The sequence below is a fragment of the Myripristis murdjan genome, chromosome 15, assembly GCF_902150065.1.
Source record: "Myripristis murdjan chromosome 15, fMyrMur1.1, whole genome shotgun sequence".
NCBI classification, from domain to species: domain Eukaryota; kingdom Metazoa; phylum Chordata; class Actinopteri; order Holocentriformes; family Holocentridae; genus Myripristis; species Myripristis murdjan.
Genome location: NC_043994.1, coordinates 27,792,935 through 27,808,130, shown reverse-complemented (window position 1 = coordinate 27,808,130; position 15,196 = coordinate 27,792,935). Strand labels below are relative to the sequence as shown.

The 15,196-nt window shown below is 43.1% G+C and overlaps 2 protein-coding genes across 3 annotated transcripts in view; one reads left to right on the top strand and one right to left on the bottom strand.

Moving 5' to 3' along the window:
* The window catches only part of stk32c (serine/threonine kinase 32C), an 83,517-nt gene extending 78,275 nt beyond the window's left edge, over window positions 1-5,242 (bottom strand). Inside the window, exon 1 of one of the 2 annotated variants that reach the window (XM_030071395.1) lies at window positions 4,802-5,242. In XM_030071395.1, coding sequence (XP_029927255.1) covers window positions 4,802-4,883 — 82 coding nt within the window. In that variant the 5' untranslated portion in view covers window positions 4,884-5,242. Of the gene's footprint in view, window positions 1-3,842; window positions 3,927-4,801 lie in introns of those variants that run through there. The other variant, XM_030071396.1, reaches the window with a different exon arrangement.
* A 2,062-nt stretch (window positions 5,243-7,304) lies between these two features.
* LOC115372700 (leucine-rich repeat-containing protein 27) lies at window positions 7,305-14,814 on the top strand. Its single transcript, XM_030070790.1, has 11 exons — window positions 7,305-7,435; window positions 8,021-8,345; window positions 8,540-8,670; window positions 8,967-9,025; window positions 9,443-9,595; window positions 11,050-11,263; window positions 11,852-11,992; window positions 12,430-12,535; window positions 13,157-13,272; window positions 14,228-14,354; window positions 14,479-14,814. Exons 2-11 carry the CDS (start codon window positions 8,049-8,051, stop codon window positions 14,563-14,565), a joined length of 1,431 nt encoding a protein of 476 aa, XP_029926650.1. The 5' UTR covers window positions 7,305-7,435; window positions 8,021-8,048; the 3' UTR covers window positions 14,566-14,814.
* The last annotated feature ends 382 nt before the right edge of the window (window positions 14,815-15,196 follow it).

Below are 15,196 nucleotides of genomic sequence, written 5' to 3'. Positions count from 1 at the left end.
GAACTCGTGATGATTTTTGCGATTTGGGATCCGCGTCTCTATCCTCTCCCATCCTCCTTAACTGCTTCTAGGTTGCCGGTGCATGTGCACGCTGAAAATGTACTTACAGTTTCATTCAGGCTTCCCCTAGGAATCAGCTAGGCGAGAGTGCTGCCTCTCTTCCCTCTGTCATGAATCTAGTTCAATAATCGAAGCAGTGGGACTGAGCTAGATGTAGGCCAAAGCTGAAAACTGTTATATGTTTCTCTATAAATAAAAGAACTGTATTGCCAAATGGAGAGGCAAACATTAAATAAATTGAACCGCTGCTGCCGGGGTGCAGACAGGTAATGCTTCTGTTTGCTTTATTAGGTGCTCCTCTTATCAAATCCAGCCCACGATTTCCCCGCGTCAAAGCTGAGAGGATTTGCGGCAGACAATAAAGCGTTGTGTACTTGCGTCCCTTGGCGAGGAAGGGAAAGTGCTAATGCAGTGACAGAAACAAAGATGCGATGGAGAGACAAAGAGATCTGCAGGTGGGAGAGAAAATCCACACAGACTCTTCTCCAATGAGTCCACTTCAGGTGCATTCTCCTTGGCCTAATCCCTTCCTCCCATCACAGCAGCACACACACACACACACACACACACACACACACACAGAACGAGCGACCTTTCTTCCCTCTGATTTCATCTCAGCATCAAGCTGAGCCGATCCCTTTGAAGACTCCTTCACTCTGGCGCCGGCGCCGCTACAACTGTCATCTCCTGCACATAACTTGTAGCAAACAAGGTCACATAAAACTGGAAGCGTGGACAAAAGGCACGTCAGAAACATCGCCAGCTGCTTTTCTCAAGTGCTGCATCCTGCATGCAGCAAATAAAGAGTGAGGTGCCAACATTTAAGAAAAAGTTGCGCGTGCCCTACAAAAATGACTGATGGCACAACATAAACACGACTTTTTGGAAATGACGGTGGTTCACATTCGTCAAAAATTGCCTGAACTTTTAAGGACAGGATCTGTGTTTTAATGACAAGCAGGTTAATCCCAAAGTGGACGTGCAGTATTGTGCTAATGAGCAGCTGTAGCTTTGATCATGAGTAGTGTAATGCACTACAACAGAAATACTCCACAACCTGAGCTGCGGCCACACTCAGGGATCAGATGATACCGCAATATGACCACAACAGTACCTCCCCAACTACACACACACCTATTGTGTTACTGGTAAGGGCAATTACAGCGGGCCTCCTCAGTGAGGAGAGGCCAGTAGCTGCAGGCAGCCATGGAGTTCAGCTGAATAAAGGGAGTGAGAGAAATTGAGTCTTTTGCAGAGATGAAAGAGAGCGAGTGACTCAGTATTCAGCGCAAGTAATCAGCCATCTCTCTCTGCATCTATCTTTATCCTCAACCAAATCTGCTTTCATTGCCTTACACACTCATCCTGGAGGGGAAGAGCAGTCATGCACACGCCGAGATGTTCAGGCAGGCGCACACACACACACACACACACGCAGACACACACACCTACCCTTCTGCAAACACAAACACACCTCAGTAGAACACGTTGTGTAAATCCTCTTTGAGCACCGATATAAAGTACACAAACTGCATGCCCACGCTCAATTAAAGCAGTCGTTTGTCAAGTCCGCACTCTCCACTGAAGACTGCGGCGCTCTCGCTGAAAAATGCCCTCTTTCAGAAGTGACATGCCCGCGCTGTTCCAAGTTCAGACGAGGACTTGGGGAGAGTAAAGTGCTCCTTTGTCTCAGGGCCTGGCTGGTACTTACACTAAACAGCCTCTGTGCACTCGCTCCAGTCCGCTCCAGCTGTGTTAACAACTTTGTGGAGTCGAGCTCCTGTGGAACGGTGGGCTTCTGGACGCTCGGCCACCTTCACTTCGTCATCACATCGGGCAGGGAGGCCGGAAACTCGGGTCTCACCGTGCACGCTGCAGTGGCTTTCTAAGTATAAAACGGCATCCGAAATATGAAGCCTGATGTATGGACAGATCAGTATGAGCCAATATCAGCTGTAAAGAGCAGTATCATTGAAAAGGTATTTTTACTGTTGATATTTGGCCAACTGTGAAAACTGACATTTTTGCAACCTTTTTTTCTAGGAGTTAATAATGAATACAACTGTCAAATCAGCAACAGAGCAAAACTTAGATGACATTTTGTTTTGCAAAAAAAAGAAAAAAAAAACGTAATCATCCGAGGACAGACCTGTCTGAAAAGATGTATTTGTTTTGCACTGTTTTGCAACTGTATTTCTGATTCTTACGAAAATTCTCTTCAGTGTCAGTGCAAGATTGGCCCTTGTGGGTAGGAAGAAAATGGATAATGGTATCAGTCTCAAAAAAAAAACAAACTAAACTACAGCTGTTCACAATAAATATGTCACATGTCACATAGTGTCACAGAAAGGAACCTGTCCCGTCTTCTAGCAGCTGTATATAATTGAAGAGCTGCATTGTTCCAGGATGTGCCGCAGAAGGCTGTAATGCTAACACATCTGTAGTGTCATGCTGCTGAATAATGCAAAAGGAGTGAGATGAGTGCTGGGGTTTTTTTTTCTGATGGGTTTCCAAAATTCACCAGCCACTTTCGCCGCTTTGTCTGCCAAAGTGAATTAAACGAGAACTCTCAAACGATGATAAACTGCCGGCCAAAGCGGCTGCAGAGGAGAACTGCTTAACCAGAATTTACTGGAGCTGTTGTCTAACTTCAATTTTCCCAGCCCAGATATTGTTGTTCCGGAGTTTCAATGCAGCAACGCTCCGGATGGATTTGAACCTCGATCAATTGCACGGCCCCTTCTCTGCTTATCAAACTATGAGCCAAAAAAAGCCCTTTTGGCAGCAACGCCTGGACATCAACCTGACCGCTTGATTATGTTTGCAGCCTTCAGAGCCAAACGCTGCTCTACTATTACAGCTTAATGTAGGCCATATGCTGTTTTCCAAGAAGCCAAGAGATACTGTTTCCCAGAGACCTGTCAGGCAGCGCGAGTCATCTAGAGTCTGCATCAAACTAAGTCAGCATCCACAATGCGGTACATAATGGTGCACTGAGAGTGTTATCATCACTCCCAGGCAGCACTTTGAAAACGAGCAGGGCGTGTGAGGAGCAGCTGCTTTTAAAAGTCAGCAAACCGAGCAGGAGCAACTGTTAACAAGCGCTCAAGGTGGTGAAACCTGCGTGAAGAAGTTGTCTTTCTAGTGCATATGGCCCTCCATCCACTTCACCGCGCCTCTGCATGGCATGTAAAGGGAGTAATTTAGTGCAGTATGCAGGGACACGCACAGCAACGCACCCCTGAAATAATAACATTAGCATGATTAGATCAAACGCCCCTTTGCACCCGAGCACACGGCTGATTTAAATCTATGCATCAATGCGTGGTAATGGTGGCGAGGGGGGCGCTGAAGGTAACAACAATGACAACGATGATGATGGTGTCGACGATGCAATTGCGCCCAGTCTTGGCACAATGGCGTGCAACGGAGATGGAGGCAGGGTTGGAGTCGTTTTGGGGTGTTTCTTAGGCACTTGCCTCGTTTCAGTGATTTGTGGCTATGAAAACAGGCCTCCATCCATGACAGAGGACAGTAAAGATGATAGGGGCTCCTTCCTCACATACAGAATGAGGAAAAGCAAAGGAACACAGCCTCTCAGCCTTGAGAAGTTCAGCCCTGAGCCTCAAGGCTTTTCTTCCCTTAATCATCACTGAAGGATGCAGGGAAATAAAGCCATAATGTAAATCTCCCTGACGCCTGATAAATTAATCTGGATCTTGCCTTTGGAAAACCACAATAAGGATGAGAACATGCTGCACAGTTTGTAGGGCCACTCCTACCTCTTCTCCCTCCTCGTTTCCCTTGATAAGCAATCTGTTGTTGCTCAGGACTCTTCCTGGATGCGATGGACAAAACTGCTAAAAGCTTAATTAGGTTAGCCTTGTAAATAAACAGCAGGCACATGTACTAACCATGCACACAGACCCACACACACACACACACACCACATGACCACAAACCTGCAGTGAAGTGACCTCATTTGCAGAAGTTTTGGCTGCAACGTGGTGGACTCATTTGAGATAACTCCCCAGCATTGCAACATTGGATTTTTTTTTTCCCCCTCTCCTGCTCCACAGGCAGCGTTCAAGACTCGGCGCTAAAGCATATTTGGTGCACATCCAAGAGGCTTATTTCCTATACACACTGACAGCTATCATGAATTAACATTACTTCCATGCATGGCGCTAATCTCGCCTTAATTATGCAATTAACTCGATGACTTCAATAGTTCCTATTTCAAAGAGTTCAATCATGCATGCATGGAATTTCTCCAAGCATGAGCACCAGATAGTTCTCCCCATAATATGACGGCAAAGCTGCAATTAACGCATTGTAATAAGGCAGACAGATCATTTTCCATACATTTTTTTTGGTTATGATCTAAGCCGAGTTTGGAACTTTATAATGATAAGTGATGCGCTGCATGATGATAAGGCAAATGTTTGAGTTGCTTTGTCTCTTAATATTATGAGTCTGACAGTAAAGTTGAGCATCGAGACACAAAAACAATCACTGATTTAAAAAAAAAAAAAAATGTAAGCAACCTGCCTGCTGTGTAAAGATGAACTGCTACAGTGTCAACATCAAGTGGTTATTCTGGACATTTCATTTCCTGGTGACAAAAATATCAACAAAACTCCAAATCCGCGAATTAATCCCGGCGATAATCCCAATCTATTGATTTGTCACTGTGAGCCCCCGTATCAGCATTCTCCCACTTTTACTTTCTTTCACTTACCATCCTCCTTTTCGTCGAAAACGGGTCTTTTTGAAGAACTGTTGGCTCCCATCCTCTTCTTCCACTTGCCCCAGTGAAACATTGATGCTCAGATTGCATTCCTCGCCCCTTGAAGAGAAACTACAGCTCTGTGTTGGACACCCTCCTCAAATAATAGTAATAACCATGCATCTCTCCCAGCCCGTGCCCGTTATTTCCGTTTTCTTTTTTTTTAGTCCGTTATTTATTTCCTCGATTTTTTTTTTTTTAAGCAACGCGACTTAAAGTCTGTGGAAGCCACGGAAGACCAAGTGCAGCAGGTACCGAATCGAGAGGAGAATAATTTGGATTAATGACTGTTTCGGGGATATTATTGAGGTGGAGATTACAAAAAAAAATCACTCGTTGTTGGTGGTGATCAGCTGTCTTCCGTAGCCAGCAAGCCAAACCGGGAGACTTGTGCTGTCGGGGCTGAGAGTGAGAGATGCGTCAAGGCGGACAAAGTTATCCAGAAATAAACCACAAGGCCAGCGGCTCGGCCTTCAAAATAAAAGCCTAAAGTGAACTAAATAATAAAATAAAAGAAGATTGGGTCCACTGAAGCATTAGAAATTCATACTACGAACAACAGGGCTACAGAAAGAAATTATGATGTGAAGGTAAACTTATTAAGACTATAAGTGCAGATACATTTATTTCCAAATTTAGATTATATTGTAAACTGGCTTGTCTTTAGCCCTGCCTTCTCCTCCAAAACACATATTACTTACTTTGGTTATTTTAACCAGTTGACGATAAACCAACATCTCAGTTCAGCAAAGTAAACTAATAATGTTAACATGGTCCCAATAGGCCCTACTGATGCTGGCTACTTTATGGGCTACGGCATACATTTTTATTTTCACAAGACAAACTGAAGCAATGGAACAATTTAGCAAGCTGTTATGTGAGCACAAAATTGATTTATACGTATGTGTGTATTATGTGTATATGTGCATGGCGAAAATAACAGCTTCAATATAGACATAAAGTGTAAAAATTAAACATGAATTTGCTCTACAATGTTTGAGTTGACTAGAATTTTAGAAGGAATAACATATGCTGAATTTATCCATTTGTATTTATTCATTTATTCATTTTTTTTTTTTTTTTTTTTTTTTTGTATCACAGATTGGGTGTTCATGAGGCCTTTATCTTGAAAGCCTGGACCGGAACGCGCCCTGTCTAACTCTGTGCGGCTTGAAGAGGCAGGAGTAGTGTGTGTGTGTGTGTGTGTGTGTGTGTGTGTGTGTGTGTGTGTGTGTGTGTGTGTGTGTGAGACAGCTGCTGGCCAGTGGCTGTGGCCGACGCAGCTCCGGGTCCCTGCCTGCGGTGCTCGTCAGGCTGCGGGAGCCGAGTCCCTGTCATCCCGCCCGGCCCGCAGCCTCCTCCCCGCCTGGCAGCCGGATGCGGCTCGGCGTGGAGGAGCCACAGCCTCATTAGGAGATGGGTGGGTGGCGCCGGATCACTGAGGGGGAAAACGGCATTAACACTTTCCCTCCCCCGGCCGGACTGCACACACGGCTCGCTCCCAAAAATAGTAAATCATCCTCTATTTCCCCTCCGACTGTAACTGTTGCGTATGCTGTCATGGCTTCGTATGATCTGCTTACCAGCTGCATCATAAATAAATAAATGAATTAAATAAATAAATAAATAAACAAGGGATTGCCCAGAATACCTGAGCGGTTGTATCCGCTATAATTCAGTCAGCCCTATAAATAAAGAAAAACACCACGTAATACTTCCTGTTTTTTTTTTTTCTTTTGCTTTCTTTTTTCAAACTGTGGGTTCTTGCTTTGTTTTATCTTTGTCTTGTAGGAACTATAAGCCCTATATCACTAGAGTTTTTACTGTGTGTTAATAATACGATTTGTCAGCTTTATTTTTTTTCCTTATTTCTTGTAAATTAATTTTTTTGAGACTTTGAGTTCTAACTGACCCCAATTTCGCTTGGAGATCAATAAAGTATTTCTGATAGGGTGGATATGCCTGCCTGTGTTGTGAGTGTGTGTTCATGATGTGCGTGTGTGCATTTTATGTGTCTTATGTTGACTGTGACTTAATTCATTATACTTGTTTAATAGCTATTTATGGTATGCATTGTTGTCAAAGAGCTATGCTATATTATGCGTCTTTTTTTATTTTACTTCTGCCACTTCTTTTACTTTTCTTTTACCTTGTTATTGGTACAACCCATACAAATGGTGTTTACTTATTTCTATTGATATACTGCCTATAAAGCGCCACTTTTCAAGCCCTTTGAGCGTTTATAGCCAACTCTCCCTCACATTTTCATGCTGTTTTTTAATTTGTATCCTTTATAAAGCCTCTTATATGTGTAAATAAACGAATCAAACCAAAGTAAAACAAGAACTACCGCATATTTTCCGTTTCAGGTTTTTTTTTTTATATATTACGGTTGTGGGTCACTTTCGCCTTTTTGCACACACATACTCGCCGTAGTCAAGGCTGTGTCGGTTGCTATGGTTACAGTGAGTAACTTGTAAACGGCGTGTTAGCTTAACTTTCCCCTAAGTAAAGCTCGTTTCTTTGCTCTATGGAAAAGACTGTTTTTTTTTAATCAAGCTGCCAGGTTAAGAGGAGCATTAAACGGTAACTATGAAGTCAGTTATCTTCTTTAAATGGGCACATGAAATGTATTAGTAACGTTAAACTGAGCTGCAGCACCGTTAGCTATCTGGCTAGCTGTCTAGATAGCTGTATGTAGATAGATAGATAGATAGATAGATAGATAGATAGATAGATAGATAGATAGATAGATAGATACTTTATTCATCCCGAAGGAAATTCACAGTTTTCAGCAATATCCACAGAGTACAAGATTAACTAAATCAACAATAAAGAATAGTAAATCAAAAATAAAGAATAAAAGATGACCCTCGAGATCGAAAGATTTAAGTACCTAATGTGCAAAAAAACAATAAAACCAGTCAAACCAGTGTGCATCGATGTATACAATGTGCATAGATGAGGGCAATGTGCAAATTTACAGTATAATATACAGTATATGTGTAGCTGTATTGAGGGAATAACCAAAATATAGCTTAATTTAATGTGTATCTTAATTCCCCTCCTTTGAAATGTTGCAGAACATTAATTCCTCGCTGATATTTGGAACTGGGAGTCTCTGAATATGCTTCCATTCATTCATTTCAATATGAATTTTCTTATTTTCAGATTCAGCAGGGAGAGTGACCCTTGAATAATGGACCCTCCTGGTGAAGATGACTCTGGCCTGTGTGTGCTCCTTCAGCATCGCAGCATCATCACGTCAACATTGTCCTCTCTGGAGGAAGAGGAGACTCCTGACCTGCACCTGAGCCTTGAGTGTGGCAGCAGTGCAGACAAAATGCAGAGCCCAAGGCCAGAGACCCCCCGTGTCCCGCCTGAGGGGCCCGAACCCGAGGAGCCCACCAAGCACCCCGCCTCTCGCACTCTGTTCCTGAGCAGGACAAATCTGAAGGAGGTGGCGGACAGCGTCCTGCAAAACAGCTCACTAAAGGTCAGCTTGGACTCCACTGTACAGTACATTCACCAGACCTCTTTGAATATGCCACTGTGGGGCTTCAAGCAAAAAATATAAAAAAATCTAATGTATCCACTAGAACATTGAGTCTGCAGATTTTCATTTTAAGCCGTATTTTAATCTCACCACGCCAGCTGTCTGTTCTAACTGCCTCATTATATCGCCTCAAGAATTTATATCTTGAGGGTAATCAGATATCCAATCTCCCGGACTCGATGTTCATCAGCCTGCCCAATTTGCTGTGGTTGGACCTGCGAAATAACCAGATCACATCCATTCCTGCAGGAATTGGCTTGCACAGGTAAGCTACTTATGTGCCGGCTCTTTGAAATACAGCCTTATTGTTAGTCCAAAGCTGTGGGCCGCTGCAAGCAACCGGTGGTCTACATTTCTGTGTTACTGATACTCCTTTGTATATTTACGTAACGTATGCTTCAATAATTAAAGGCAACTCGACATTAAAAGTACAATAACACATTTCTGAATATTATTGCAACTTCTATGGTTTTAGTATCAAATGTGCTCCTTAAAAGAATATAACCATAGAGACGTCGCAATCATCTGTCGATTTGTGAATTTGTGGATCGGTTCATTCAGATCTCTGAAAACATTACTGCTGGAGGGAAACCCAATCGCAGAACTTCCACCAGAGCTGGGTGAGTCGGGTTCAGTCACTTCTACCAATGTGTGATTTCTCTACTCATCAAAACAACAAACTGCAAGAGTATTTTAATTCCAGAGTGCATGCCCCACTTGGAAAAAAAAAACACGTATTAGTCAACACATGCAAAGTGATGTAAATGGCATTCAAAGCAGCTCACTTCTTATTCTTATTTGATTTATTTCGCCGGCATTTATCACTGAGATGAGCCTCTTATGGTTACAGGAATAGTGTTACAGTGCCGTGGCTCTTGTCTTTGCTCTGCTGGTTGCATGTGCAGCTGATGAGTTAGGAATGTAACCTCGCTCTGCTGCTGCACTGTTGGTTCGTCGCCCTAGATGAGAGCATCAGCTGGACTCCCAAAACGGAGCACGTGACCCTCGCACTAAGCCATTCGTTTACCTCTTCCCAGGTAACGTGATTACCCTCAAAGCCCTGAGCCTGAGGAACTGCCCCATCCGATTCCCTCCCCAGCACATTGTGTACCAGGGGCTCCCGTGCATCCTCCTGTACCTGAGGAGCGCCATGGCTGAGCGAACAGTCAGCGCCAGAAAGTCTTGTCCAGGTGAATGAAAGCAGGCCTGTCAGTTGAACCCGAACAATGCGACGGGGAGGTGTTCAGTATGCACACACACACCATCTGAATGCGTCCTGGCCATCTGCTCTTTTTGTGAAAGAGAGAAAAACTGGCCACAAAAATAGCTCCTTGCCCTGGTTCCACTTCACTGGTGTGACTTCTGTTCCCTTGGAGACGGCGCGTGCCAGTCGGCTGACTCCTATTTTTTTTTCCTGCTCCAGCTCTGTAATATTTTTAGCCAGATGAAAATGATCGATAACCTGTGGGCTCTTAACGGGACTCTCTCTCTGTCACCAAACGCTGTCTGTAGCTAATCATCGTGAAAAGCCCGAGACGGCCCTCCACAGGAAGAGCTGCCGCTGTACATTGAACAAAGCCAAACGCCTCAGTCCATCTATTAATCTCTCTGTCTACAAGGTTATTAACACTGAGAGGGCCCTCGTCTTCAGGGGGAAGATCTCCCAGCCTATTAGACATTGTGTTTTTGTTTCTGGGCCAACACACAGGCAGTAAGATTATTTCATTTAATCGGCTCAGAGTATATCAGTAATGATGGTCATCACAGATTGGCATACTGCATTGTCACTTTGGTCTGTGGTGACAGGGAATATTTAGTCTCTTTCAATTTAATGATCCCAGAAATGGATAATGGCTTGGATAACACTTACACTGAGTCACTTATCTGTGTAATAACACCTCAGGTTTCACTGGCCACATTTACGATTCTACAAGCCCAATAGATATTTAAGTCTTCAAAATATATTACCGTCCATTGTTGGTGGTGTCAATTTCCCATCCAGCTAATAACACTGGATTCTTTTTTTACTTTTTCCACAACGGTTTGTCCTGTACTATGCATTTTACGAGGAACAAATGTGATCATTTTATGACAGCAGTGTTGTTGTTGCTTCAACTTGTCGTTCTTCAATTATGCAAAGTAAACACAGCGGAATAGAGCCTATTTTGCCAGTAAATTAATACAAAACAAAATCATAGGCAGTAATTTAACTCCGACGGTGTAAACATCTACACCGTTTAGAGTCCCCATCCATCAGAGTTAATTTTACGCTTCAAGGTAATTTTGAACAGGTACATCAGAGCTATGCCGGCTCTACGGCTGGACAAACAAATATCTGATCATTATTTCTCAATTCGGAACAGTTACTGAAAAATAAACACTTAGCAACGCTGGAAAAGCTGCTGTGGATCAACCCTTTGAAAAATGATGGTAAATCTTTGCTGATATCGGTGGGTTTGATCATATTATACCAGCAGTTTATCACTGGGAGCTCTTATTGTGAAATGGTAGCCAGCTGCTGAAACACCAAATGTGGCTGGAGAATTTGTGCTTTTCCCAACCACTGTGGCTCACTGACACCAAAGGCTCTGCGTGGGCTACTCCCCTGTCACACTTGAGGCTGTCGTGGCTGTTTTGTGGGCAGATTTGCCTCCGGTGGAGAGGCTGCAGCTGTCGGAGCTGGTGAGGTCCAGTGTGGAGGAGCAGGACGAGTCGGTGGATGAGGAGGCGCTCCAGAAGTTCAGGGAGCTCAAACACAGGATGATGCTGCTGGACAGGGCTGAGCTGGGCTGCCAACCCCTGACACCGCAGGGTGACAGAAACCACACACCCCCACACCCTCTCCCTCTCATCAGCAGGTATTTGTAGGCATTTTTAGGTGCAAAATAAGGGGAAACAGGATTGTGCTGTGTTAAAATGAAAAAAAAAAAAAAAAAAAAAAAAAGCCAAAATGCAAGTTGCACACACAAAATGTCTTTATTTAAAATATGTAGTTTTCCAGTGTAGCTCTTCTTGTTTGGAGGTGTTCACCTGTTATTACCTGTTGCTTGGTATTTTCAATATGCAAATGAAGAAGAGTGAACATGGAGGTTATCTGAACTCAGAATGCCTCAGCTGTTCACACCTTGTAAACCCGCCCAGATCATCCCAGTCACAACCATCTTTTTGAAGTGATGAACTGAAAGTGATTTCAGCACATTTATCCCCAGCAGAGGAAAGGGAAAAATGTGTTTTGTTTCGGGAGAGAACTTTAGCCCTGACATGTGAAGTTGTGGTGGAGGGCAGCACAGTATATTGTATTGTGGACGGGGAATGCATAAAACTTTTTAATGGCATTGTCTGCGGAGGAGACCAAGTGATAAACATCTCCCAGGCTGTCTCCTCTGGGAGTCAGTGCTCTGGAGAGCAATAAAAAATAAAGCATTTTGTTTCGATTTATTTGTCAGAAAAAAAGAGATTACCAAGGCCAACATTATTCTCGAGCTCCCTCTGTGTGACGTCCAGCACGCCAAGAGGTCAGTGGAAAGGAGACTGACTGCAGTGAAAGAGCTGAGAGAGAAACAGATTGTTCTCGAACAGAGAAAAAAGTAAGTTGATTTTTGCAGCTGAGCTGAGTATGAGCTCAGCACCGCACTGTACATATCCTATTAACTGTCTCATGTAATAAGATTAATAAAATTGCATTAGATGAATTGCATGGAGTATTTCGCCTCAGGTAGCACCACAGGTCAGAGAGAATGCTCTTACATCTTGCAGTTTCAGAAAGCAGGGCTGTGTTGTGTCTAATTGGCGCTGGCTCAAGTGCCAGACAGTGGGGATCAATACAGTGTGTCTGCAAAATCCATTGCCTTTAAGAGGAAGGTAAAGATAGATAGGGAGTACAGTCAGCTTTTCCTAACCCCAACGCTCACATTTACAACTTAAAAAATGTCTAATGTTTTAATAATATTCTTAAATATTCTTAAGATAAAAATCTATTCTAACTCAGTGATTATCTGGCTCCTTGTCTGTCTCACTTCCACAGAGACCAGGAGTTTCTTCAGGAGTGGCGCACACATGCCAAGATCATGCAGGGGAGGAAAATGCTTAAGAACAAACGTGAGAGACATGAAAAACAAAGGAGGAAAGAGGTATGTGAGGAAAAAAATCAGCTAAACGTCCTCTATTCTGTGTTCTGAAGAGTTTTAATTTACATGGAGTTCAGATACTCACCACAAGAGGGCAGTACAGCACCACCTCCTTCACAAAAAGCATGACAATAACAGATACAGGAGAGGTAATTGTCATGGTCATCGACAGTGACTGAGATTAATTGCCATGAGATCACACGTTCCTCTGAGTTGCTAACAAATGAGGTTTAGTTACAAGCATAGCCAAGACCATGTACCTCCATCACTGACAAGCAGAGTGAAAAAGATAGATACTCAGCTGACGGCTGATTGTTTCTGCAGCGACAGCCAAAGCTGTGCATCAGATATGTAAAATCAGTCATCGTGCAGCAGCCAGACGTCACTACTGAAGCCTGACTTCTGCTGGAAAACACACAGACATACACACACTGTAGAAAACAACTACATTTGCATGCATACAGTCAAGAAGTCAACCAGGATGTATGCACCTAATATCTACACCACTGCCATCAATGTAAGCATCCACTGAAAAATATCTAACAAGCCCCTTTTGGTAATAAATCTGTTATGTTGCAAAATATCATTTTGCTGGAGAATACATATCTCATCGTTCTGTTACAGGAAGCAGAAAAACCTGTAGGCACTGCAGAGGCAGAGCTCGGTGCAGCTGACAGGAGCGATGGTCCCCAGAGGCTGCAGACGTCCTACAGGTCCCAGGAGGAGCGTGAAGAGGCCAGGTAAGTAGACATCAAGTAACCACAGTATTGTCTGACCACAGGCCAAAAAAATGTATAACCAAATCAGGAATGCCTCCTTATTGACCCCTGGACCACATCAGATTCGCCGACCAGCATTTCATGGACATTTTTTTCAGAATTTGTCATGGTGGCATTGTGGCAGAAAGGAGCACTTAATGTACACAACAGTAGGATCTTCCTGATATTGAGTTACTGCTTCTTTTGCATAATCCTCATCTCAGGTTTCTCAAAGCTTAACAATCTGACTCCAACTCATCTGCTTCTCTTTATCCGTATCTCCTGTGTGACTGGTATAGATTTAACACAGGAAATCAATTATAATGTGACACAGTGCATACTGGAGAACAGGATGGGTCTTTGGACCCATTTTAGCATCATGCAGGGGTTCCACTCCCTCAGGGCCACTGGCGCTTAAAATGTATGCACTCAGAGCAGCAGAAGGCATTTTGGATTAAAGTATCCACCAGATGGTTTATGTTACGCTGTGCTTTCTATACATCACACACTTTCCTCTCTCAAATAGCAACAGTGGCCCATTCAAGTGGGACGCTAGAGACACCTAGTGGAGAGAGAGAGACTGTACAACCACCATGGAATATCAGCAGTTTCCTTTGTTCTTGGTCAACATTTGGCATGGAGAAAAAACACAGATTTGTGCTTGCAATATACAGTAAACCACACTACAAACTATGCTTTTGACATTTCTGCCGTCTTTGGTAAAATAATCTAGATATCTGTGCAGCAAACAGTCATTTACAAGCTTTTATCCGGTATACCACCACTCCCCTTTGGACTCAGACTCGCCACACTGGAAGCTTTAATGCCATTTTACACATCAGAAAAGGGCAAACCTAAGAAACCAAAGTGATATTTGGAATGATATATAATGTGATTAAGTATGACAGGTTGACCTTTGACCTGTGTGACCCTGTAGAGCGGCCCGTGACCACGAGCTGGAGCAGCGGATCCGTGCCCATATGAAGAAGATGCAGCAGAGGCACAGGAGGCCCAGGGGCACTGTGGCAGAGAAGACGGTCGCAGCACAGCAAGATCTAGAAGAGGTCTGGGAGAAAGCATCTTATCATGAGCCTGATGTGCTGTAACTGTAACAGAGCAGATCTCATACAAATCTTCATTAATGAACAAAACTCTAACTGATTCATCTTTTTTCTTTCTGAATGACAGACGAGAAAGTTACACGCAGAGCTTATGGAGAAGAAACGGCACAAAGAGACTGAATATCGTTTCACTGCCTTCACCGGAGGCACCTAATTTCTTAGATAAATGAAACACCTTTATGCATAATGCTGTAACTATTTTAGTTTTGTCACATTTAATGCACCTTTGAACCAGTAATTGCATTACGAATGTCCATCACAGTACAGTAAAGATCACAAGAGTGTTACTCAACAAATGCATGCTTTGCATTTTTCCACAGCATGCTGCTTTTTCTTTGTCTTCCTTTTTTTCTTCACACAACAGACATGATTTCAGCAAATAAACCTCTACCTTTCAATGGCTAACAAAGAACTGTCGCTTGCTTATTAAAATTAAGATCACACAGTTGATATTAGGCATGATTACCAGATAATACTTGTGAGTTTACTGGCATATTCTGCACTGATTGAGTTGTACAATTACACGGTCAGTACACTGTAGTGCACACATGAAAAGATGACATTACAGTGGGTGGTGTAGTGGAGGGCAGACACACCTAAACTCAAGTTTGTGAACCCATTTATTTCAGAATAGTTTATCCAGTTTTGTCGTCTGATGTAAATCTTGACCACTTACATTCACACATAAAACTGGATAAAGTGTTGATAATGTGGAAAATATGGCATTTTTAGGAAAAAGTAAAAATGAAACTGATTTTTATTATTATTTTTTTAATTATGATTTT

Bases quoted from the DNA above. Each gene is read 5' to 3' on its own strand.
- LOC115372700 (XM_030070790.1), top strand. From the start codon at position 8,049: ATGGACCCTCCTGGTGAAGATGACTCTGGCCTGTGTGTGCTCCTTCAG. The intron at 9,026-9,442 runs GTGAGTCGGGTT...ACCTCTTCCCAG, and splicing joins AGAACTTCCACCAGAGCTGG to GTAACGTGATTACCCTCAAA. The intron at 11,993-12,429 runs GTAAGTTGATTT...TCACTTCCACAG, and splicing joins GTTCTCGAACAGAGAAAAAA to AGACCAGGAGTTTCTTCAGG.